At 37.5% G+C, this 23237-nt stretch overlaps 1 protein-coding gene across 3 annotated transcripts in view; it reads right to left on the reverse strand.

Annotated features, from left to right (window-relative positions):
- Kul (Kuzbanian-like) overlaps positions 1-23237 on the reverse strand; it is a 314434-nt gene that overhangs the window by 279718 nt on the left and 11479 nt on the right. For all 3 annotated transcript variants that reach the window (XM_089094817.1, XM_089094816.1, XM_089094818.1), the window contains exon 2: positions 8556-8740. In XM_089094817.1, the coding sequence (XP_088950943.1) occupies positions 8556-8643 (88 nt within the window). In that variant the 5' untranslated portion in view covers positions 8644-8740. The remainder of the gene's footprint in view (positions 1-8555; positions 8741-23237) is intronic.

Genomic DNA, 23237 nt, shown 5'->3' on the forward strand with positions numbered 1-23237 from the left:
AAAACCCTCGGGAAAGGATTTTATGTTATGCCCTGAGGGCATATAAGGTTTTTATTGAAATCTTTGTCGTAAAAACTTGAAAAATGGCGCATTTGATGTGAAATTCAAACGAATAGCGCCCTTTTGAATAGTCGAAAGTGATTTGAGGGCAACAAACCCCCCTCTGACGTCCACCTTTTTCCCAAACACATCCAATCAAAATTTTAAGATAGCCATTTTATTCAAAATAGTTGAAAGTTTTGGGAATTAGGTCTTTAAGGATGACAACCTTTCCCCCCACAGCCCTCAGTGCAGGGGTTGTAAGTTATGCCCTGGGGTCATATAAAGATCCAATTGAGAACGTAGTCGTAAAAACTTCAAAATGACTAATTTTACTAGAAATTGTAAGGCTTTGTGCTTTTTTTAATAGTTGAAAGTGATTTGAGCGCAACTAACGCCCTTCTCAAACTCATCATTTTCCCAAACGCATCGAATCAAAATTTTGAGATATCCATTTTGTTCAATGTAGTTGAAAGTTCTGGAAATTAGGTCTTTTAGGATGATAACCCCCTCAGAGCCCTCAGTGCAAGGGTTGTAAGTTATGCCCTGGGGCATATAAAGTTTTTATTGAAAGCGCTGTCATAGAAACTTCAAAAGGGCTCATTCAATTGGAAATTGAAAGGGTTAGTGTAACGAACGATGTGGGCACAATGTGTTTTTTTCTCCATACCCGGGCACTTCGTATCGAAGGAGTTGTCGTAGAAACTTCGAAAAGGCCTCATTCGATTGGAAATTGGTGTGGAAAGTGCCCTTTTTAATAGTCGAAAGTAATTAGCGGGCAACGACCCCCCCCCCCCCACGCCCATCATTCTCCCAAACACATCCAATCAAAATTTTGAGATAGCCATTTTGGTCAGCGTAGTTGATTTAAAATAGAAAATATGTTTTTGAGGAGGACACTCCCCCACAACCCTCAGGGCAAGGGTTTTAAGTTATGCCTTGGGGGCATATAAGGTTTTGTGGAAGGTGTTGTCGTAGAAACTTCAAAAAATGCTCATTGGATTCGAAATTCAAAGGGGTAGTGCCCCTTTTAATAGTCGAAAGTGACTAGAGGGCAACTAGCCCCCCCCCCCACACCCATCTTTCCCTCAAACACATCCAATAAAAATTTTGAGATAGCTATTTTGTTCAGCGTAGTTGATTTCCAGATAGAAAACATATTTTTGAGGAGTACACTCCCCACAACCCTCAGGGCAAGGATTATAAGTTATGCCCTGGGGGCATATAAGGTTTTTATTGAAATCTATGTAGTAGAAACTTGAAAAAGGGCACATTCGATTTGAAATTCATAGAGCTAGCACCCATTTTAATAGTCGAAAGTGATTTTAGGGCAACTAACCCCCCTAACCTAACATAAACCAGACACGATAAACAAACACACCTAACACAAATACCGAGACGACACACTAACATCCACGAAAAAAAAGATGAGGCGACACACAAAGGGACGAAACACACACAGGCACGAAACACACACAGGCGCGACCCAAACACAAACAGAGACGACCCGCACGCACAGCAGACTAACACAGAGAGACCATAAGCACAGCGAGAGGCAACACACACCCAGAGATGACGAACGCACAGAGGCGACACACACACACAAACGAAACACCCAGAGAGACGACAAACACACACAGACGAAACACACACAGAGACGACACACACATAGAGACGACAAACATAGAAATAATACACATAGATACACATAGAGATAGGGTTTTTACTGAAATCTTTGTCGTAGAAACATGAAAAAGGGTTCATTCGATTTGAAATTCAAAAGGCTAGTACCCTTTTTAATAGTCGAAAGTGATTTGAGGGCAACTAACCCCCCTCTTACGCCCACCTTTTCCCCAGACACTCCCCCACATTCCTCTGTGCAAGGATTATAAGTTATGCCCTGGGGGCATATAAGGTTTTTATTGAAATCTTTGTCGTAGAAACTTGACAAAGGGCTCATTCGATTTGGAACTCAAAGGGCTAGTACCCTTTTTAATAGTCGAAAGTGATCTCAGGGCAACTACCCCCCCCCCCTCTCACGCCGACCTTTTCCCCAAGCACATTCAATCAAAATTTTTAGATAACCAATTTATTCAACGTAGTTGAAAGTTTTGGAAATTAGATCTTTAAGGATGAATACCCCTCCCCCACAGCCCTCAGTGCAAGGGTTGTAAGTTATGCCCTGGGGGTATATAATGGTTTTTATTGAAAGCGTTGTCGTAGAAACTTCAAAAGGGCTCATTCAATTGGAAATTGAAAAGGCTAGTGACTTTTTTAATAGTTGAAAGTGATTGGATAGCGACTAACGCCCCTCTCACGCCCATCATTTTCCCAAACACATCCAATCAAAATTTTGAGACATCCATGTTGTTCAACGTAGTTGAAAGTTCTGGAAATTAGGTCTTATAGGATCATAACCCCTTCAAAGCCCTCAGTGCAAGGGTTGTAAGTTATACCCTGGGGGCATTAAAGTTTATAAAATTTCTAGTTTACAAAATTTGCACTTTACTGAAAAAATACCAATGAATGTGCATTGTCAGTTTAATATACATATACTGATATTTAGTAATCAAAATGTTAATATTATTTGGTTTATTAAAGTTATAAAAGTAAAAAAATTTATATTTTTTCAGTAAAGTGCAAATTTTGTTCTGGCCTTGGGAAGACATGGGGGTTTTGCGCCCAACTGATGTTAATTTCTGCTCGTTTTGAGTTTGATTCGGTTATTTATTGTAATTTCTGTTCGTTTTGGGTTTCATTTATTTATCGATGCTGATTTGTGGTAGTTTCACGCTTGGTAGATTATTTGATTTTATTTTTGCTCTTTTTTTGTTTAATGGAGTTCTTTACTTTTCTTTGATAAACTTATTTTGTAGAAAAAGTCTTTTTAATTAATAAGAGTAAAAAGAGATTGGAGGACAAGCAGCCTTTCTCTTAAACACAATATTTTCCAAACACATCCAGGCAAAATTTTGAGACAGCCATTCTGCTCAGCATAGTAGAACAGTCCAGCAACTAAGTGTTTAGGGTTATTGGGCATGTCAACCCCCCTACAATTATGCAATTGGACCACTATGCTTTAAAATTAAATGTTGCTTTAAAATTAAATCAAAAGGCATTGTGTTTATGGTCCAGCAATATATCGAGAACGATTTGGGGTACAATTCTTACAATTTAAGTAATTAAAAATAGTGTGAGTGTATCCAGGTTGTCAAAGAGCATAGAAATAATTTTTTGGGAATGATATTACGTTTCGTTTTTCAGGTCAACTTGAGGAGATATAAAATTAAATTAAACAATACTATTTATGTCAGGATTAAAAAATTGTTGAAAAGGTTCCTCCAACATACAAATAACAAGCCAACTAAGAATTTTTATAGAAAAAAAAAACGAAAAGATATAAAAAAAAATTTCATGAAAAAGGCTATATCAATAAAAAACGAACAGAAATAAATTTAAAACAACATTTTTCACAAAACAAGTCTTTCAAGAAAAAGTAAAGAGCTCTAGTAAGCCCTAATGAGCAGATATAAAGTCAAATTATCTTCCAAGCGTAAAACTACCACAAATCACTATCAATAAATAAATGAAACTCAAAACGAACAGAAATCACAATAAATAGCCGAGTCAAACTCAAAACTAGGAAAAATTAGCAATAGGCCGATAACCCCCATGCCTTCTCAAGACCAGAACATAATTTGAGCTTTACTGAAAACAAAATACGCTTAGAATGTTTTTACTTTTATAAATAAGAAATTACTAAAACTTTAAGGAATAAATATAAGTATATGTGTATTAAACTGATAATGCACATTGATTTGTATTTTTTTTCAGTAAATTAAAAAAAAAGAAAAAAAAGTACACATTCATTTGTATTTTTTTTTTTCAGTAAAATTAAACTGACAATTCACGGTCATTGTTTTTTTTTTTTTTTTTTTTTACTTTTTCAGTAAAGTTCAAATTATGTTCTGGTCTTGAGAAGGCATGGGGTTTATCAGCGCTACTCATGTTAATTTTTGCTCGTTTGTGTTTGACTCGGCTATCTAATGTAATTTCTGTTAGTTTTGAGTTTCATTTATTCATTAATTGTGAGTTGTAGTTTGTGACGTACTAACTATTGTAGAGTAGGCAATGATAGCAAGGTTTTCATTGCGTATACGATATTAAACTGTGATTTTTTTTTTATTTTAGGGGGGGAAGGTACCTAGGTTAGGTTAGGTTACGTATTTAATATATGCAATGCTTTACCCCCCACCCTCCCCCCCTAATGTGCAAATATATAGCCCAAATTTGTTTCTAAACTATTATATATTTATCCTATTTTATTTTTTTTCATTAGCAGTAACCAAACTAGACTTTTTAGAGAGGCCCATAAAATGGGATTGTACCGTGTTATATAATATGCATTAGACTAAAGGTATAAAAAGGTACAATATGTATGTATAATATGTATTATATAATATGTATTACACCAAAGGTATAAAAGGGTATAATATGTATGTTGAGGGATGACATTTGCTATTCTTTATAGGAATATAACGTATAAGGTAAGCATGAGATAAGTTTTAGGGTAGTTCTATGAAGAAAACGTAATTTCAGAAACCTAAACACTATGATACAAAAGGTGAAATGAAGTATAGAGAGCAGTGAGATGTTCATTAAAAAACTTGAATATACTATTTAAAACGAACAGAAATCAAACAAAAAAATATTTTCAAATGAAAGTAACGAAAATAAAAGCTTGAAATGAAAATACAGCATCTAATATATGAGAGGAATGCAACTCCCCCCAAACCCTCGCTCTGTACACTAAAGTTTCGTATCTTCTTGTCTACTTAAGTAAGCAAGTAAGTATGAAAGCAATAGACTCTTGAGGCCCGAACCGGTGGTGCTGATCTCCGTTTCTTGGCCCTTCAGCCAGCAAGTGCAATGGAGGGTTTGGGGCCATCCATCCTGTGCTTTCGTAAACCCTCCCTGCTAACGTTCCCCAGATTTCTCCAGGTACCCATTTAGAGCTGGGTCGGCTGGGGCTAAGCTTACAGAGTCATGCCACTGACCCCCGTCCCAAACCAATAGCCTGCGACGCCAGGAATTTAACACGTGCCCCTCGGACAAAGGATTCCCAACTCAGTTTCACGTGCACAGAATTTTCCCAGAATTTACGACTGCGTTTATACACGCACATTGACTTGAAGATTAAAGTCCCTTTGATTAGAGGTATAATTAACTATTATTAATCTGTAACCATCACTGATAGCGCCGGAGTTTCAAGATAGTAATATGGGAAACATGCAAGAAATCCATTACAGAGCTTCGATCTTGCAGGCAGTTCTGACGTCATAGAACTAACAAGAAATGAATTTTTATTAAATTTGTCAGTGTATGAGTATCAAGGCCACAACTTGAAATTTCAGGCCCAAACAGCCCCAGGTCCTTCTAATCCAGGCCCAATCAAATTTTTAGGGTAAAATTTTACACTAAATCAGCATATAAATCATAGGCAGTGCGCCAGCGCTGCCTAAGTAAAGAACGATGTGGGCACAATGTATTTTTTTTTCTCTCCATACCTGGGCACTTATTATCGAAGGAGTTGTCGTAAAAACTTCAAAAACGGCTAATTCGATTGGAAATTGGTGTGGCTAGTGTCCTTTTTAATAGTCGAAAGTGATTGGAGTGCAACTAGCCCCCCCTTCCGACGCCATTATTCCCCCAAACACATCCAATCAAAATTTTGAGATAGCTATTTTGTTCATCGTATTTGATTTCCAGATAGAAAATATGTTTTTGAGGAGGAGACTCCCCCACAACCCTCAGGGGACGTGTTTTAAGCTTTTCCCTGGGGACATATAAGGTTTTTATAGAAGGCTTTGTTGTAGAAACTTCAAAAAAAGCTCATTCGATTTGAAATTCAATGGTCTAGCGCCCTTTTTAGTAGTTAAAACTGACTGGAGTGCACATAGACCCCCTTACGCCCATCATTCCCCCAAACACATCCAATGAAAATTTTGAGATAGCCATTTTGTTCATCGTAGTTGGTTTCCAGATAGAAAATATGCTTTTGAGGAGGACACTCCCCCACAACTGTCAGGGCAAGGGTTATAAGTTATGCCCTGGGGGCATATAAAATTTTTATTGAAGTCTCTGTCGTAGAAACTTGAAAAAGGGCTCATTCGATTTGATATTAAAAGGGCTAGTACCCTTTTTATTAGTCGAAATTGATTAGTGATATTTTTGTTGTTGTTGTTGTTTAGACCAGGGCACTTCGTATCGAAGGAGTTGTCGTGGGACCTTCGAAAGTGGCTCATTGGATTGAAAATACAAAGGGATGATGCCCTTTTTAATAGTCGAAAATGATTGGAGGGCAACTAATCCCCCTTCCACTCCCATCCTCCCACGCCCACCCTCCCACGCCCACCCTCCCACGTCCACCCTCCCATTTGCCAATTATGTTTAAAAACTAAATGTTTCCTTACGATTAAATCAAAATGCACTGTGATATTGCTTATTCCAAATAAGGCATCTCAGCAGTATTCCAAGAACGACTGAGGGTATTATGTTCAAACTTTCGGGGCTACTTCTGCTCTTAAAATTTAACCAAATCAAAATAGGGTAAGTGTATCCATGCTCAGGGACGTATGCAGGGGGGGGCCTCGAGGCCCGCCCCCCCCCCCCGAAATCTCACGATTGTTTTCATTTTCCCATAATTTTCTGACTTTTCTCACAGAATAATGGGTTTGAAGGAGATGGCCCCCCCCCCGAAACAAATTGGACCCCCCAAAACAAATTCCTGCGTACGTGCTTGTCCATGCTATCAAAGAAAGTAAACAGATTTTTTTGCGAATGGTATCAAGTTTTCCATTTCAGGTCAACTAGAGGAGGTATCAAAGTAAATTAAACAGTACTGTTTGTGTCCAGATTTTTAAAAGGGTGTATGTTGTTAAAAATTGCTGAAAATTTTTCCCCAGCATACAAATAGAAGGCCAAACTACAAAGTCTTAAAAAACGAAAAGATTTAAAGTAATTTTTTCTTTTTCCCTGAAAAGACTATGTCAATATAAAACGAATATAAATTAATTAAAAAAAACTTTTTCCACCAAATGAGTTTTTCAAAGAAAAGTAAAGAACTACATTAAACAAAAAATGAGAAAAAATAAAATCAAATACTCTACCAAGCGTGAAACTACCACAAATCAGCATCGATAAATAAATGAAACCCAAAACGAACAGAAATTACAATAAATAACCGAGTCGAACTCAAAACGAGCAGAAATTAACATAAGTTGGGCGAAAAACCCCTGTGCCTACCCAAGGCCAGAACAAAATTTGCACATTACTGAAAAAATACAAATGAATGTGCATTGTCAGTTTAATATACATATACTGATATTTAGTAATCAAAATGTTAATATCATTCTATTTATTAAATTTATAAAAGTAAAAACACTTATATTTTTTCCAGTAAAGTGCAAATTTTGTCCTGGCCTCGGGAAGGCATAGTGGTTTTGAGCCCAACTTATGTTAATTTCTGCTCGTTTTGAGTTTGACTCGGTTAATTATTGTAATTTCTGTTCGTTTTGGGTTTCATTTATTTATCGATGATGATTTGTGGTAGTTTCACGCTTGGTGGATTATTTGATTTTATTTTTGCTCATTTTTTGTTTAATGAAGTTCTTTACTTTTCTTTGAAAAACTTGTTTTGTGGAAAAAGTTATTTTAATTAATTTAACTAAAATAACGCATGCCAGCCAATGTGTGATTTGACTAGTCATTGAATCAAAAGATAGACATATCAAGCATAGTAAACGCACACAGGTCCCAAACTTCGAGGTGGGAGACAGAAAAGTTATTCAGCGTAAAAAAAACAATATGAAAATTTTATTTTCAGACAACAATCCTTCAAATTTTCCGAGATGATTTGTCAATTTCATAGATGATTTGTTTTTATTCGAGGAATAATTTTTTGGCACTCATCGCAAGGAGAGAGGGGGAGGGGGGTATTTTCCAATTTGAAGAATTTTCCGAGGATTCTTCAAATTGAAAAATACCCTCCCCCCGTCTCTCCTTCTCTTTCCTCTCTCTTTTCACTCTCTCTCTCTCTCTCTCTCTCTCTCTCTCTCTCTCTCTCTCTCTCTCTCTCTCTCTCTCTCTCTCTCTCTCTCTCTCTCTCTCTCTCTCTCTCTCTCTCTCGTCTCTTCCCCTCCTTCTGTGTTTCCTTCTATCAATCCCTTTGCGTCAAATGATGCTGGAGAGAAACAATTTCTTGGTTTATTTATACCTCAAATCCTTCATCCACAAGAATTGATTGCTAGATACTATAAAATATCTCGTAAAAAAAAAGAATCTCAATTCAAAGACAATGTTTGGACTCTAAAAGGAAACAAAAATATGTTCCTCTGAATTCATTTTAAAAGTGCACCTCTAAATCCTTGGTCTGCAAGATTGGAGTGCAATAAAATCTTTCAGAACATCCGCTAAAATTTAAAGAATCAAAAATTTCTAGTAAAGAATAAACTTACCACTTTCAACGGAAAACAAAAAATGGCTAAGAAAGATCCAAACTAATGACTGTTGATACAGCTTATGCAGCTTCCCAGAAGATCCCATGGAAAAGAGACTCCCAGCACTTCCTTTGAGCTGCGAAGTTCAGAATTGTGTCCATCCAGTCCTCGATTGTGTTTCGGTGCTAGGAGATGGATAAATCCTGTAAAACATTATGGTTATTTTCAAGGCTGTATGCAGTTTTTTCGGGGGGGGGGGGCATACAAAAAAAGCTTTAAAAAACACATCAAAAATTTGTTTATATACATTTTTGTTTCTTTTTTTACTATTCCGCCAAATATTTCGGAGGGGGGATCAAATACCCTAACCCCCCCCCCTGGGTATGGCCTTGGTTATGTTACAGCAATGAAATTCATTTGGTGAAACAACCGCAGATCTTTCTGCATGAAAAATACTTTGATATTTTATTGAAAGCTCGTAAAAATGAAGTGCCAGCAAAAGTTTTAAAAACAAGATCTGAATAAATTATTTCAACGGCCGTGGAACCAAACATGAGGTTATCCACAAACACGGGCTTGAAAGGCCTAAAAAAGATATATTTTAAACTTTTTCGGATTATGAAACCTTGAAGATTGAAAACTGTTCGAAAAAGAGGCATACTAATAAAAAAAAGAAACGAAAAATTCAAATATGTAGAATTTTCAGTTACAACCGCATTACCCGACTTAAGGTATTTTCAACCTCATTAATTAGGGGAGTACCCTATGGAAGCACAATGGATTGGTGCTCTGCTTGGCAAAACGGGCTAGGGGTTCGAATCGTGCTGTAGAACAGTTGGGCAGCAGGCCTGCGACCCGTCCCCATAAAAAAAGACCCAGCAGTTGAATCGTCGATTCGGCACCCTATACGTTATCAATGGCTCGGGAGGATTTTTATCCTTTTTTATATCCTTTATTAAAGGTGCAATCCAGTTTTGACAAAAAGTTACTAAAAACAAAACTTTTCACTCCAACTGATGTTTTCGTAAAAGCTAGAACAGCGGAAAATTTAATTCAAATTTACATTTGTAGAAATTTTTACTAAATTTAGTAAACAGATATCTTTATTGAAGTAAATATACGTCATTATCATCATCGATATTACTCTCAGATTGAAATTTATTCTATTTTGTCAGTTAGTTGTATGAAGTTTATTGAGAGCCATTTTCCTTGTTATTTGGATCCTTGTTCTTTGCAAATGGAGCACAGGTCGATTTTTTTTTCTTTTTTTTTTCTTGTTTTTTTTTAGTTCGTTATCACAAATGTTTGTATTCCTGACAATAGCTCTTAATGGCTCTAGTTACGGGATTGGGACGGGAAGGGGTGTCAAAAGGGATCTTACTTCTTAAATGTCAGTTATTAACGTCTACCTTGGGGACTGTCTGATTTTTCTTTACCGAAAAAAAAATTAAACATTTAAATATTCTTTTTTTCTGAGGTTTTAAATATTGTTTCTGTTCCTACAGAAGTTTTTAAAAGTTTCAAGGTTATGTTAGAAATTCAAAGGGATGGAGACTCGCGGTCCCTGCTATAGATCAGAATCCCTAGAACTAGTCAAAGCTTAGAAAAAAGCTTGGAATATTGTGTCTTGGAATATACAGTCATTCAGACGGGTACTCAAACGAACATCTAACAGATCCTCCTCTGTCTTTCGGTACGAGCATGCTTCAAAACCATATTTTACCAATGTCATTATTGTAGATTCCAATATTCTAATCTTGATTCGCAGACTTATCTTCCTGTTCTTCCTAACTTTTTCATATGTGAAAAAAACCTAGGCCTTCGCTATTTCACTTTTAATATCTTCACTGCACCCGTCGTCTTCACTAATAAATACTACCTAAGTCAATGAAGTCGTCTGCTTAGTCCAGGAGATTTGAGCAATATATAGTAACGGATAAAATTTCAGAGATACTGCCTACGAATTGTTCTGGGTACCCAGCTGACTGACCGTATTTCAAACAGTAGGCTGTGCAAAAAATGCGGTTCTATCCCGCTTTCGTGGGGTATAATAAGAAAACGGTTGAGATGGCTTGGGGACGTTCTGTGTATGATGGATGGCAGATTGCCGAGGACTGTCCTTGTTGGTCTACCGTCAAGGGCTAAATGGAAAGCAGGTCGTTCGCGGTTGGAGTGGGAGGATGTCATAAAGAAAGATTTAAGGGCATTGGGCACTTTCTCAGAGGGTATACAGAGGAAGGTTTTGAAAAGATTGGGATGGAGGAGGAGTGTTCGCAGCTCAGCTGTGTTGGCTTCAGGCTGCTTGGTGCTGCGGTTAGTTGTTAGCAGTAGTAGTAGCAGTAGAAAAGCAGTTATTTCCCGTGACTTTACTACCATTCCTTGGACACAAGGACAGGGCATTGGCTCAACTACATGTGGTATCCTGACAACGAGGCAGCATTAAAGGTACATACAAAACTTCATTTGTTAAAGGTTTTATTTCTGTTAATTTTCTCCACTGAAACTATATTGAATAAACTTTGTCGAATGTAGTCTATGCATCATCCTGGATGGACCATCCTGGATTTACCTACACACAGTAAAGTGGGAGGTATGAGGGAGCCCCTCCCCCCCCCCGACTTACCATTTAAATAGTATTGTCGAAGTATGAGCTTATATTGTGTTTTAACCTCCCCACCCGATCTACTCCAAGAAAAATAATCCACACCCTCCCAAAGACCATGACTGTAGGAATATATATTCACGACACATTTCAGTTATTTCTGCTAAGAAATTCCATCTTCAAACAATATTCATTGAAAAAACTAATCTTGATCCACTGCAGTTTGAAGGTAAAAGGCCACCTAGTCCTTTTAACTGGGTTCAATTATTAATACAGGAGTGAACCAATAAGAATAATGTCCTGATGTCTTTAAGATTTTATAATTTTTAAAACTAATATTGATTGGCCATGTTGATTGAGTGTTGAATGTTGATTGGTCATTTCACTTATTGTATTTCTACCCATTATAAAGGTGTCAGCAAAATTGTGGTAAAATAAAGGTTCAAATCCCCAAAAAGGTGAATAATACAAAAATTGTAGGGAAACTGACAATACCCCATAATTTTGAGGGTGAGAGAGGAGTTTAAAAGGGATATCATAGGCAGCGCGCGACCACTGCCTAAGTAAAGAACAATGTCACCACAATGTATTGTTTTTTTTTGTTTTTTTTCTCAATACCTGGACACTTCGTATCGAAGGAGTCATCGTAGAAACTTTGAAAAGGGCTCAGTCGACTGCAAATTCGAGTGGCTAGTGCCCTTTTTAAGAGAAAAAAGTGATTGGAGGGCAACTAGCCCCTCCCCACGCCCATCATTCCCCCAAACACATCCAATCAAAATTTTGAGATAGCCATTTTGTTCAGCGTAGTTGATTTCTTGATAGAAAATGTCTTTTTGAGGAGGACACTAACCCACAACCCTCGGGGCAAGGGTTTTAAGTTATGCCCTGGGGGCATATAAGGTTTTTATAGAAGGTGTTGTCGTAAAAACTTCAAAAAAGCACATTTGATGGGAAATAAAAAGGGATTGTGCCATTTTGAATAGTCGAAATCGATCTGAGGGCACATAGCCCCCCCCCCCCCACGCCCGTCATTCTCCCAAACACATCCAATCAAAATTTTGAGATAGCCATTTTGTTTAGCGTAGTTGATGTCCAGATGGAAAATGTCTTTTTGAGGAGGACACTAACCCACAACCCTCGGGACAAGGGTTTTAAGTTATGCCCTAGGGGCATATAAGGTTTTTATAGAAGGCGTTGTCGTAGAAACTTCAAAAAAGGCTCATTCGATTGGAAATTAAAACAGCTAGTGCTCGTTTTAATAGTCGAAAGTGATTGGAGGGCAATTAGCCCCCCCCCGCGCCGATAATTCCTCCAAACACATCCAATCAAAATTTTAAGATAGCCATTTTGTTCAGCGTAGTTGATTTTCTGATAGAAAATATGTTTTTGAGGAGGACACTCCCCTACGACCCTCGGGGCAAGGGTTTTAAGTTATGCCCTGGGGTCATATAAGGTTTTTATAGAAGGTGTTGTCATAGAAACTTCAAGAAAGGCTCGTTCGATTCGAAATTCATAGGGCTAGTACCCTTTTTAATAGTCAAAAGTGTTTGGAGGGCAACTAGCCCCCCCCCCCACGCCCATCAGTCCCCCAAACCCCTCGAATCAAAATTTTGAGATAGCCATTTTGATCATCGTAGTTGATTTCCAGATAAAAAATATCTTTTTGGGGAGGATACTCCCCTACAACCCACGGGGAAAGGGTTTTAAGTTCTGCCCTGGCGGCATCTAAGGTTTTTATAGAAAGCGTTGTCGTAGAAACTTCAAAAAAGGCTCGTTCGATTGGAAATTCAAAGGGCTAGTGCACTTTTTAATAGTCGAAAGTGATTGGACGGCAACTAGCCTCCCCCCCCCACGCCCATCATTCCCCCAAACATATCCAATAAAAATTTTGAGATAGCCATTTTGTTCAGCGTAGTTGATGTCGAGATAGAAAATTTGTTTTTGAGGAGGACACTCCCCCCAAACCCCGGGGCAAGGGTTGTAAGCTATGCCCTGGGGCATATAAGATTTTTATAGAAGGTGTTGTCATAGAAACTTCAAAAAAGGCTCATTCGATTGAAAATTGAAAGGGCTAGTGCCCTTTTTAATAGTTGAAAGTGATTGGACGGTAACTAACCCCCCTCTCATACCCACCTGTTCCCCAAACACATTCAATCAAAATTTTGAGATAGCCATTTTATTCAACGTAGTTTAAAATTCTGGAAATTAGGTCTTTGAGGATGACAACCCCCTCACAGCCTTCAGGAGAAGGATTGTAAGTTACGCCCTGGGGGCAAATAAAGTTTTTTATAGAAAGCGTTGTCGTAGAAACTTCAAAAAGGGCTAATTTGATTAGAAATTGAAACGGCTTGTGCTCTTTTTAATAGTCGAAACTATTTGGAAGGCAACTAACACCCCTTCCACGCCCACCATTTCCCAAAACACATCCAATCAAAATTTGGAAATAGACATTTTGTTTCACGCAGTTAAAATTCAGGAAATTATACCTTTCAGCAGGACACTCCTCTCACAGTCTTCAAAGCAAGGGTTATAAGTTATGCCCTGGGGGCATTTAAGTTTTTATTGAAAAGTTTATCGTAGAAACTTGAAAAAGGGCTCATTCGATTGGAAATTCAAAGGTCCAGTGCTCTTTTTAATAATCGAAAGTGATTTGAGGGCAACTAGCCCCCCTCTCTCGCCCACCATTTCCTTAAACGCATCCAATACAATTTGTAGGATAGCCATCTTGTTCAGTGTTGTGGATATCCAGATAGAAATTATGTTTTGGAGGAGGGCACTCCCCCACAGCCGTCAGGGCAAGGGTTGTAAGTTATGCCCTGGGGGCATATAGGGTTTTTTCTGAACGTGTCGTCGTAGAAACTTCAAAAAGGGCTCATTCGATTGGAAATTGAAATGGCTAGTGCCCTTTTTAATAGTCAAAAGTGATGTAAAAGGTCTATTGCCCTTTTAATAGTCGAAACTGATTGACAGGCAACTAACCCCCCTCTTATGCACACGCTGTTCCCAAAACTATTTTACAGAAACTTTAGAAAGTTTAATTCTTTCAATGCATTAGAAAGTTCTAGACATAATGTTTTTTTAGATGATAATTCAATCAAATCCTCATGTACATAGGTACCAAATAATGCGGTGTTTGCGTACATGACATAACTAAATAGTTATTGTAAAATTTTCGAAAAGGACTCATACTATTCAAAATTGAAATTGCCCTTTTTAATAGTCGAAAGTGAGTGGAGAGTGATTAACCCCCTCTTACGCCCTCCATTTCCCCAAGCATTTTCAATCAAAGTTTATAGATAACCATTTTGTTTAACGGAGTTGAAAGTTCGGGAAATTATTTATTTAAAGATGAAAAACCCCCCAGAGTCCGCAGGGCGAAGGTTTTCATGTATGCCCTGGAGTCATTTGAAGGTTTTTATGATAGAGTTGGCGTAAAAATTTCAAAAAGGGATCATTAAATTGGAAATTGTGAGGAATATTGCCCTTTTTAACAGTTGAAAGTGATTGGACGGTAACTAACCCCTCTCTCATACCCACCATTCCCCCAAACACATCCAATCAAAATTTTCAGATAGCCATTTTGTTCAACGTCGTAGAAAGTTCTCGAAATTAGGTCTGTGAGGATGACAAACCCCCACCCAGCCCTCAGGGCGAGGGTTGTAAGTTATCCCCAGAGGACATATAGGGCTTTTTTCGAAAGCGTTGTCGTAGAAACTTCAAAAGGGCTCATTTGACTGGAAATTGAAAGGGCTAGTGCCTTTTTTAATAGTTGAAAGTGATTGGAGAAAGACTAACGCCCTTCTCACGCCCACCATTTCCCCAGACACATCCAATCAAAATTTTGAGATAGCCATTTTGTTTAACGTAGTTCAAATTTCTGGAAATTAGGTCTTACAGGATGACAACCATCCTCACAGCCCTTAGCGTAAAAGTTTTAAGTTATACCCTGGGGGCGTATAAGGTTTTTATGTAAAGTGTTGTTATAGACACCCAAAAAGGCCTCATTCGATTGGAAATAGAGAGGCCTAATGCCCTTTTTAACAGTCGAAAGTGATTGGAAGACTTGACATTTTTATAGTAAAGATCGATGTGTGTATAATGTATTATTTTGTTGTTGTTGTTCTTGTTTAGACCAGGGAACTTTGTATCGAAGGAGTTGTCGTAGGAACTTCGAAAAGGGCTCATTCGATTCGGGCTCAAAACCCCTATGCCTTCCCAAGGCCAGATCATAATTTGCACTTTACTGAAAAAAATACAAATGAATGTGCATTGTCAGTTTAATATACATATACTGATATTTAGTCATCAATATTTTAATATTATTTGATTTATTAAAGTTCTAAAAGAAAAAACATTTATATTTTTTTCGCTAAAGTGCAAATTATGTTCTGGTCTTGGGAAGGCCCAGGGATTTTGAGCCATACTTTTGTTAATGTTTGCTCGTTTTGAGTTTGACTCAATTATTTACTTTAATTTCTGTTCGTTTTAAGTTTCATTTATTTATCGATGCTGATTTGTGGTAGTTTGACACTTGGTAGATTATTTGATTTTATTTTTGCTCATTTTTGTTTAATGGAGTTCTTTACTTTTCTTAGAAAAACTTATCTTGTGGAAATTTTTTTTAATTAATTATTAAGAAGAGGAGGGAGAGGGAGGTCATTGATTACCAAACACAATTTATATTTGCGCCTAAGTTGCGCCTAAGATAAGCGCCTAAGTTGGCCTCGGTCCTAAGTGTTATGATCTTCTAAAAATGCAATTTCCAATCGAATGAGGCCTTTTTGAGTTTCTATGATAACGCTTTCTATAAATACCTTATATGCCCCCAGGGCATAAATTTCAACCCTTGCCCTGATGGCTTTGAGGGGGTTGTCATCCTCAAAGACCTAATTTCCAGAACTTTCAACTATGTTAAACAAAAAGGCTATCTCAAAATTTTGATTGGATGTGTTTGGGAAAATGGTGGTTTCCCTTTATTTTTATTAGTAAATTTTTATATAGTATTTTTTGTAAGAAAAAAAGACAACTTTTGCCATTTACGCTTCAAATTTTGAGCAGATACAATTTTTCTCTAATCCTCGCAAAAGAGCAGACATCGCAATTTCATCATGTTTCGTCGTAAATGTTATCATCTTCCAAAAATGCAAAAAGACTGAGTTTCTCAACGCCCTATTGTGGCTTCGCATATCTTTGGAGCTGCCAGACTAAGAAAATATTTCTCCAAAATTTTTGTCTTCGTATTTTTACACAAAATTTTTTCATAAAAAATTCGGGTCACTTTGATGAAAAATTAAAAAACCGAGTTGGATACCGAAATCAGTGTGTGTCTTGTCCACATTTACAATGTTTTCCCTTATGTTTCCGATATAAGAGCCAAAGTTTTTCCCCAAACTATATGCCTACCAATGGGTACTAGCCTTTCACCTTATTTGGCCACTTTACGTAGGTAATACATTGAAACCTCTGTTTTGAACACTCCTCGAAAGCATTGTTTATGCAGTCCGTTTGTGGGTGACGTTTTTTTCTGAGTGGGATCATTGAGAGATGTCACTTAACACCTTCTTGATACATCTTTACACTTCATCTTAATCTTAAGTGATTGCTTAAGTGCACTTAAGTGACTCTAATCCTAAGGGACTTTAGACTTTAATCTTAAGAGCACCTTAAAACAAATCTTTCAGCCTTGAGTTTTTGATTTATGAAAAATCTACGCATAACGATAGGTATTTGCATTTTAATTCCCACCATCCTCCTCGTGTGAAAAGAGGAGAGGTCAGCTGCTCAACTTAGGTTTTGAGTTTGGAAGGGGGGATATAAAATCGTTCAGTGTGGCGACAAATGAGGACTCATAAGCTCAATCAAACTGAAAACATAGGGTAAATTCCATAGTGCCTCCGCTGCTCCCCCCCTCCTTAGCTGAAGCCCTGGGGATAGTTACATACTTAGTCCATCGAGCGACAAATACGTTCTGAGGTTCACATTGTCTCAGAACTGAACTATCTCAAGGACATTTTATTTTGCAATGGATATACCATAAATTTGCTGGAATCCATTATTAACAAAAGGTTTAAAAAGGCAGAAAAATATCATAAGCACCTCGGTGTCCAAATAACTGCAATTTTTTTGTGGGCGGCGAAAAATTGCACTGTTGTATCGGTACTTATTTACTATCTGGAACAAACGCGAAAAGTGAAGTTTGGTTAATGCTAATGAAATAAAACAAAATAGGATAAAAATATAATAGTTTAGAAACAGATTTCGGCTATACATTTGCATATTAGGGGGGGGGGGGGTAAAGCATAGCATATATTAGATACCTAGCCTAACCTAGGTACCTTTTCCCCCTAGACCCCAAAAAACAATAGTTTAAATATTGTAAAACCAATGACAAACCAAGCTTTGCAATCCATTTCTCTATTGAAAGATACCCGTTTGAAGGGTTCCAAGCGTCTTCCCTATATAATATAGCGCGTGTGTTCCAGATAGTACATAAGTACCGTTTTATCCTATATTCCTAAATTGATTGACAAACGGGGAAGAATTCTAAAATAAAAGATAAACTTAATGTCACATTCAAAAATTTAAACAAAATACAGAGGTTTTTTCAACTCCTGCAAGGGTAGTAGAATGTATCTATGGAATTCTAGCACAGCTCTACACCTTTTCAAAGAGAGTCAGTACTCCATCACAAGGTATACACTACAGTTTCACGTGCACATTGCAAAAAGCTGGCAAACCTATAAAGTGGTCAAAAAAGTTTTGAAACTATAGTCGAGGTTGTATAACACAATCAGACTGGTTTTTTGCTATTGATATCAATTACACAAGAATATACAGTACAGTTTCACTTGGACATTTTAAAAAGCTGGCAAACATATAAAGTGGTCAAACACGTTTTGAAACTATAGTCGAGGTTTTATAACACAATTAGACTGGTTTTTTGCTATTGATATCAATTTCACAAGAATATGTACTGCAGTTTCACGTGGACATTTTAAAAAGCTGGCAAACCTATAAAGTGGTGAAACATGTTTTGAGAGTATAGTGGAGGTAGTATTGCGCAATCAGACTGGTTTTTTGCTATTGATATCAATTGCACAAGAATATACAGTACAGTTTCACTTGAACATTTTAAAAAGCTGGCAAACCTATAAAGTGGTCAAACATGTTTTGAGAGTATACTTGTGATTCTATAACACAACCAGACTGGTTTTTGAGGCAACACCTATTTTTTAGGGCCAATCAGAGACAGCGGAGGTTACTCAATATATGATAACTTGACTGGTAATTGGATTAAAATAAAAGGAGTGATTTTCATTCGTCCTTGAGATTTTGTATAAAATGCCCATGCGTTACGATTAAATTTTCATAATGTTTTAACATCATGGATAACACATTTGATATTATTGACTTTGAAGCTGTGGATACATTGATTTATACTGTGAGTTCAGTTTACTAAATTGTCTTAATTTATTTCCAAATAAAATCATTTTACCACCCCACTAGTAAATTCAAATTCAGGGCATATCCCCACCCCTACCCCCAACAATATACACTCTACAATATGAGGATTATAGTCGACGGAACACATAAAATACACTCTTTTTTCCATTACGTAAACCCCCTCTTCCCTCCCCCTCAGTTTACGAGATTAATTCATTCATTACAAATAGTTCTATCGTTCAAAAAATATCATTTCCTCATTATTAAAATAGAGTGTGCTTTCTTTTCCGGTCTAAATAAAACCACCTGTGTTTATAATCCTGTTACAGAAAAGGGTACGGTTTAGAAGCAGACTTTACACGCTTGTCTTATAGCCATGGATTAATGACACATGTGTTTGTGTAATTCAAGACACTTTGAAAAAGAGATTGTATTTTTGGCCAAATTAAACGAGATATTCTATTTGATGATTAAGAGGCTCTTATAAAAATATAAGGCGGGGAAGGGGGCAATGTATCAATTCTAACACCTTCGTTGTAAGGTGAAAACAAACTATTTCTTCGCATGAAAAGTAAGGGGAGGATGGGGGAGGGGGGGTTTGTGCAGACACGTATACCCTTTGACAAGAAAACTAATGTGGTCATTCCGACACGCCACACTGAAGTTTAGTGTTTGGTTAGCTGTCAAATATACCATATTTATGGCTGACTATTTTTAGATCTATATTTTAAATCATTGTGTTGGATTTGATGCAGCGGGGGTACTAATTTTTTCTTCTGTAAAAAGGGTGATCGCTTTTTCATACTAAATTTTTTCTTCTTTTTAAGGATAATTTTGAATAATGCGTTCCTCCCCTTAAAAGAGAGCTAAGGCTAATGGCGCTACTTCAATGAAACAACTAAAGATAGCTGAGCCATTCAGGACAATGCGAATACAGTCTGGTCAAAAACTGAAGAGAATGGGCGGCTGCTCACAGGATGGTGAAACCCGCTGGCTCATCTGTAAAAGCCAGTGACATCGCCGCCAAATCTATGCAAGAGACGGACATCACCGTCCCATCTATCCCCCATCATGCTTTGTCAGGACCATCCGGCACACAAGTGCAGTCTGAATTTGTAAATGTAAGCATTTTTACCTAATGTACTTGACGTTATTGCTATTACAAATAGTAGATTTGTAAAAACAGGTAGATTTGTAGAAAGAGGAATCTACTTCTAGTCTGATCGCTATTTTTTATGGATGGCTAGATTTGTAGGAAAAAAGAGTTAGTTTTTTTAATGAAGTATTAAGACAATTATTGAGTGATTTTTTTTACCGTATTTTATTGCTATTAGTCAAACGTTGCGATGTGTGTGTGTGTGTTCCTGTGTGCGCATGTGTGTGTGGGTGTGTGAGTGTGTACGTGTGTGTGCGTGTGTGTGTGTGCGTGTGTGTGTGTGTGTGAACGTGTTTGCGTGTGTGTGTGTGTGCGCGTGCGTATGTGTGTGTGTGTGTGCGTGTGTGTATGTGTGAACGTGTGCATGTGTGTGTGAGCATGTACGTGTGCTTGTGTGTGCATGTGTGTGTGTGCGCGTGTGTGCGTATGTGTGTGTGTGTGAACGTGTTTCCGTGTGAGCGTGTGCATGTGCTATTAACAAAATTTGTAATTTATTATGCGCGTGTTTTATAAATAATGCTATAAGCAAAAATTTGTAATTTATTATGCATTTGTTTGATAAATACGAATCCAATTCAGAAAAAAACATCTTATTTGATAAATAATATGAATACAAATCCGACTAAGAAAAAAAAATAAATAGTGTGCTATAATTGTGATAAAACTTTCCTCAAAGAAAAAAAAACTCAATCCATTCATTTTAGTTTCAGGGGGAAGCTACAAAAACAACTGCCTTCCCTGTCCCAGGACTTCAAAAAATCGTGGGTAATTGTCCCCTCTCGCCGGATGATGTTAGTGAAGGTATGTCATTTAGTATCCCCCAGGATTTTCAATTTACAACGGAAGAAATGGATAGCCTTATGGAAATTGTTGGATCTAATGATTCCGGGGACATTTTCGACGATGACTTTACTATTAGTGAATTGAGTCCTGTGCAAATAGGTGCAGGACATGAAAATAGTGTCACGTCCCCGGAACTACGTGAATTTTATTTGTTAGAGTCTGCTCTAGGTCACTTGCAAACACATAGGGTAGATTTTAATCCCCCTGAGGAAAACCTGGTTGACGGGGATGTAATTTTAACAGACCCTGCAAATGTTCTTCATACCTACGTCGACCGAATTCGAGCACTTATTGAGATTCAGATTCAGAATTGGGGGGGTCAGGGGGGGATAAAGGCATCGGTAAATCAAAAAGTTTATTTACAAAAGGGGACATCCTGGGACATTTTTTATTTTCATTTTTCAACTGGCAATCAAACTTTTTACCCTGGTCTAAGTGAATTTGAGGGTAACTTTTTCAGTTGGGTTAATAAATTAATATCAACTTTGGACACATTTAACGAGAGGGGAAGTGGGTCCACAATTTTATACATTGAACACATGGATCTGAATTTCAGTAGATTTAGAAAAAACTTTATTTTAAGAGGGGCGGGTAGTAGCCGACAAATAAAATGCCACCGAGATTTGTCGGCTACCAAAGGGGTTCAGGGTTTCAATTTTGACACAGGGCTGCAATGCTTTAAATATGCATTTTTAGCAGCAGCCCATAAAACATTAAAAAGATTCAAGAATGAAAAATGTCGACAACATTGCACGTAATGGTGGAGACGATTTCCCTAAAGTAAATTTTGATTGTTTAGAGGGGAAATATCCGGTGTCCTTAAAACAAAGAACCATATTTGAAATAGCAAACGAAAATCTTGGGTTGGGGGTGGTTGTTAACAAGTATGATACGGAAATTGTGAGTGGAGAAAAGAAACCAAAGAAAAAGGGGATTTTATGCTTAATTTGGACACCGTCGGTAGATACTATTAAAAATTGTGTATGGATTGTCTCTGAGCCTCCTAAAGATGTAAACTCCTACTGTCATTTTTTCCCCGTTACGGCAATAAGTCGACTCTTATCCCAAGGCACGAAGAAAGGAGAATGTCACTATTGCCCCATGTGCCTTTCCTCATTTAGATCTGAAAGAACATTCTCGGATCACTGCAAAATTCATGGCAATCAAAGAATAGAAATGCCGGCAGAAGGCAAAGATACTTTACAATTTAAAAACTTCCAAAATTTTCTGCTACAGCTTGATAAAGTATCTTTGGATTGTGAATCAAGACTGGTGGAGGTATCAGACACATCAAGGTCAAATATAGTCAAGGAACACAAACTAGTTGCGTGTTCCTATGCGCATGCCCGTCGCGATTCCAATAATAAAATGCAGCTGGAAGAGTTTTTTTTGCTATGGATAAGGAGGGTAGCATGGAAAAGTTATTTGTGTCTTTAATAAAAACAGCGAACGGTGCAATTTCACGATTGCGTCACACCAACTACCCAATGTCATTATCAGATAAGGAGCAACTGGCACTAGAAAAGGGGACAATTTATTGGTTTTGTAGGGGTGCTCTTGCCCCAAAAGACGCTGTCCAGGAACAAATCATCTTATTAACCCCAATTCAACGGGGAAAAGTAACTTTCGGGGGTGGGCTCACAATTCATGTAGTTTAAAAATTAAACAGCAACTCTTTCTTCCGGTTTTTATACATAATTCTAACTACGATCTGAAGTATGTGCTACCAGCAATGGCACATCTTCAAAGAAATGGAACAGTGGATGATGCATGGGTGTTAGACAGCTTTTCCTACAAAATCATTCCTAAATCATCAGAAAAGTTGCTTGTTTTGGAATTTATGTGGGGATATGTTGAAGACGAAATTGAGTACACGAATAAAATTCGCTTTTTAGATTCCTACATTTTTTCCCCAGATCATTGAGCGAATTAATTCAAGTGCAGAAGAACGATGACGGCTGCAACGCTTTCCCCCTTCTCAAGCAACAATTTCCAAATGATTTATATAATTTGTTGACGGTCAAGGGCGTGTATCCTAATGATTATTACTGTTCCATGTCGAGACTCGCCGAGGAAACTATTCCCTCGATCGAATCGTTTCATGACAGTCTTCGCGATTGTAGGTGCACCCCCGATGAATACAGTTTTGCTAAGAAAGTGTCGGCAGAGGGAGGGTGTAAAAATGGGTTTAACCATTGCAAGCTGTGTGTGTCTAGTGAAGTGCTAATTCTTCTTGACATTATATGGAAAAATATAGAAAAAATATATGGGGAATTTAAATTTGATTTAGGATATTATTTTTCATCTCCTCATCTGGTAATGGACCTCACCTTGAAACTTAGTGGTTAAAAAATTGGGCTGATTTCCGACATCGATCAGCACATGTTTATTGAGCAGTCATGGATGGATGTTTGTATTGTTCACTGGGATCGTGTCTTGGAGGCTAACCCCACGGGAGAAAAGACGAGGACAGATTCAGAGGCGGCATTCATTTATAATAATTCCTTTTCCCCTTTCTCTTATCCCATTACGCATTGGCGGACAATGAATATAAATAACTAAATGATCCTCAAGCTCCCCATTTTCACAAAATTGAAAGTGTTGAGGAGAATGGCCTGGTTGGATGGTTTTTTGAAATTGATGGGGAGATACCAGT

The sequence above is a fragment of the Artemia sp. Qi Xiang Cuo genome, chromosome 9, assembly GCF_049724085.1.
Source record: "Artemia sp. Qi Xiang Cuo chromosome 9, ASM4972408v1, whole genome shotgun sequence".
NCBI classification, from domain to species: domain Eukaryota; kingdom Metazoa; phylum Arthropoda; class Branchiopoda; order Anostraca; family Artemiidae; genus Artemia; species Artemia sp. Qi Xiang Cuo.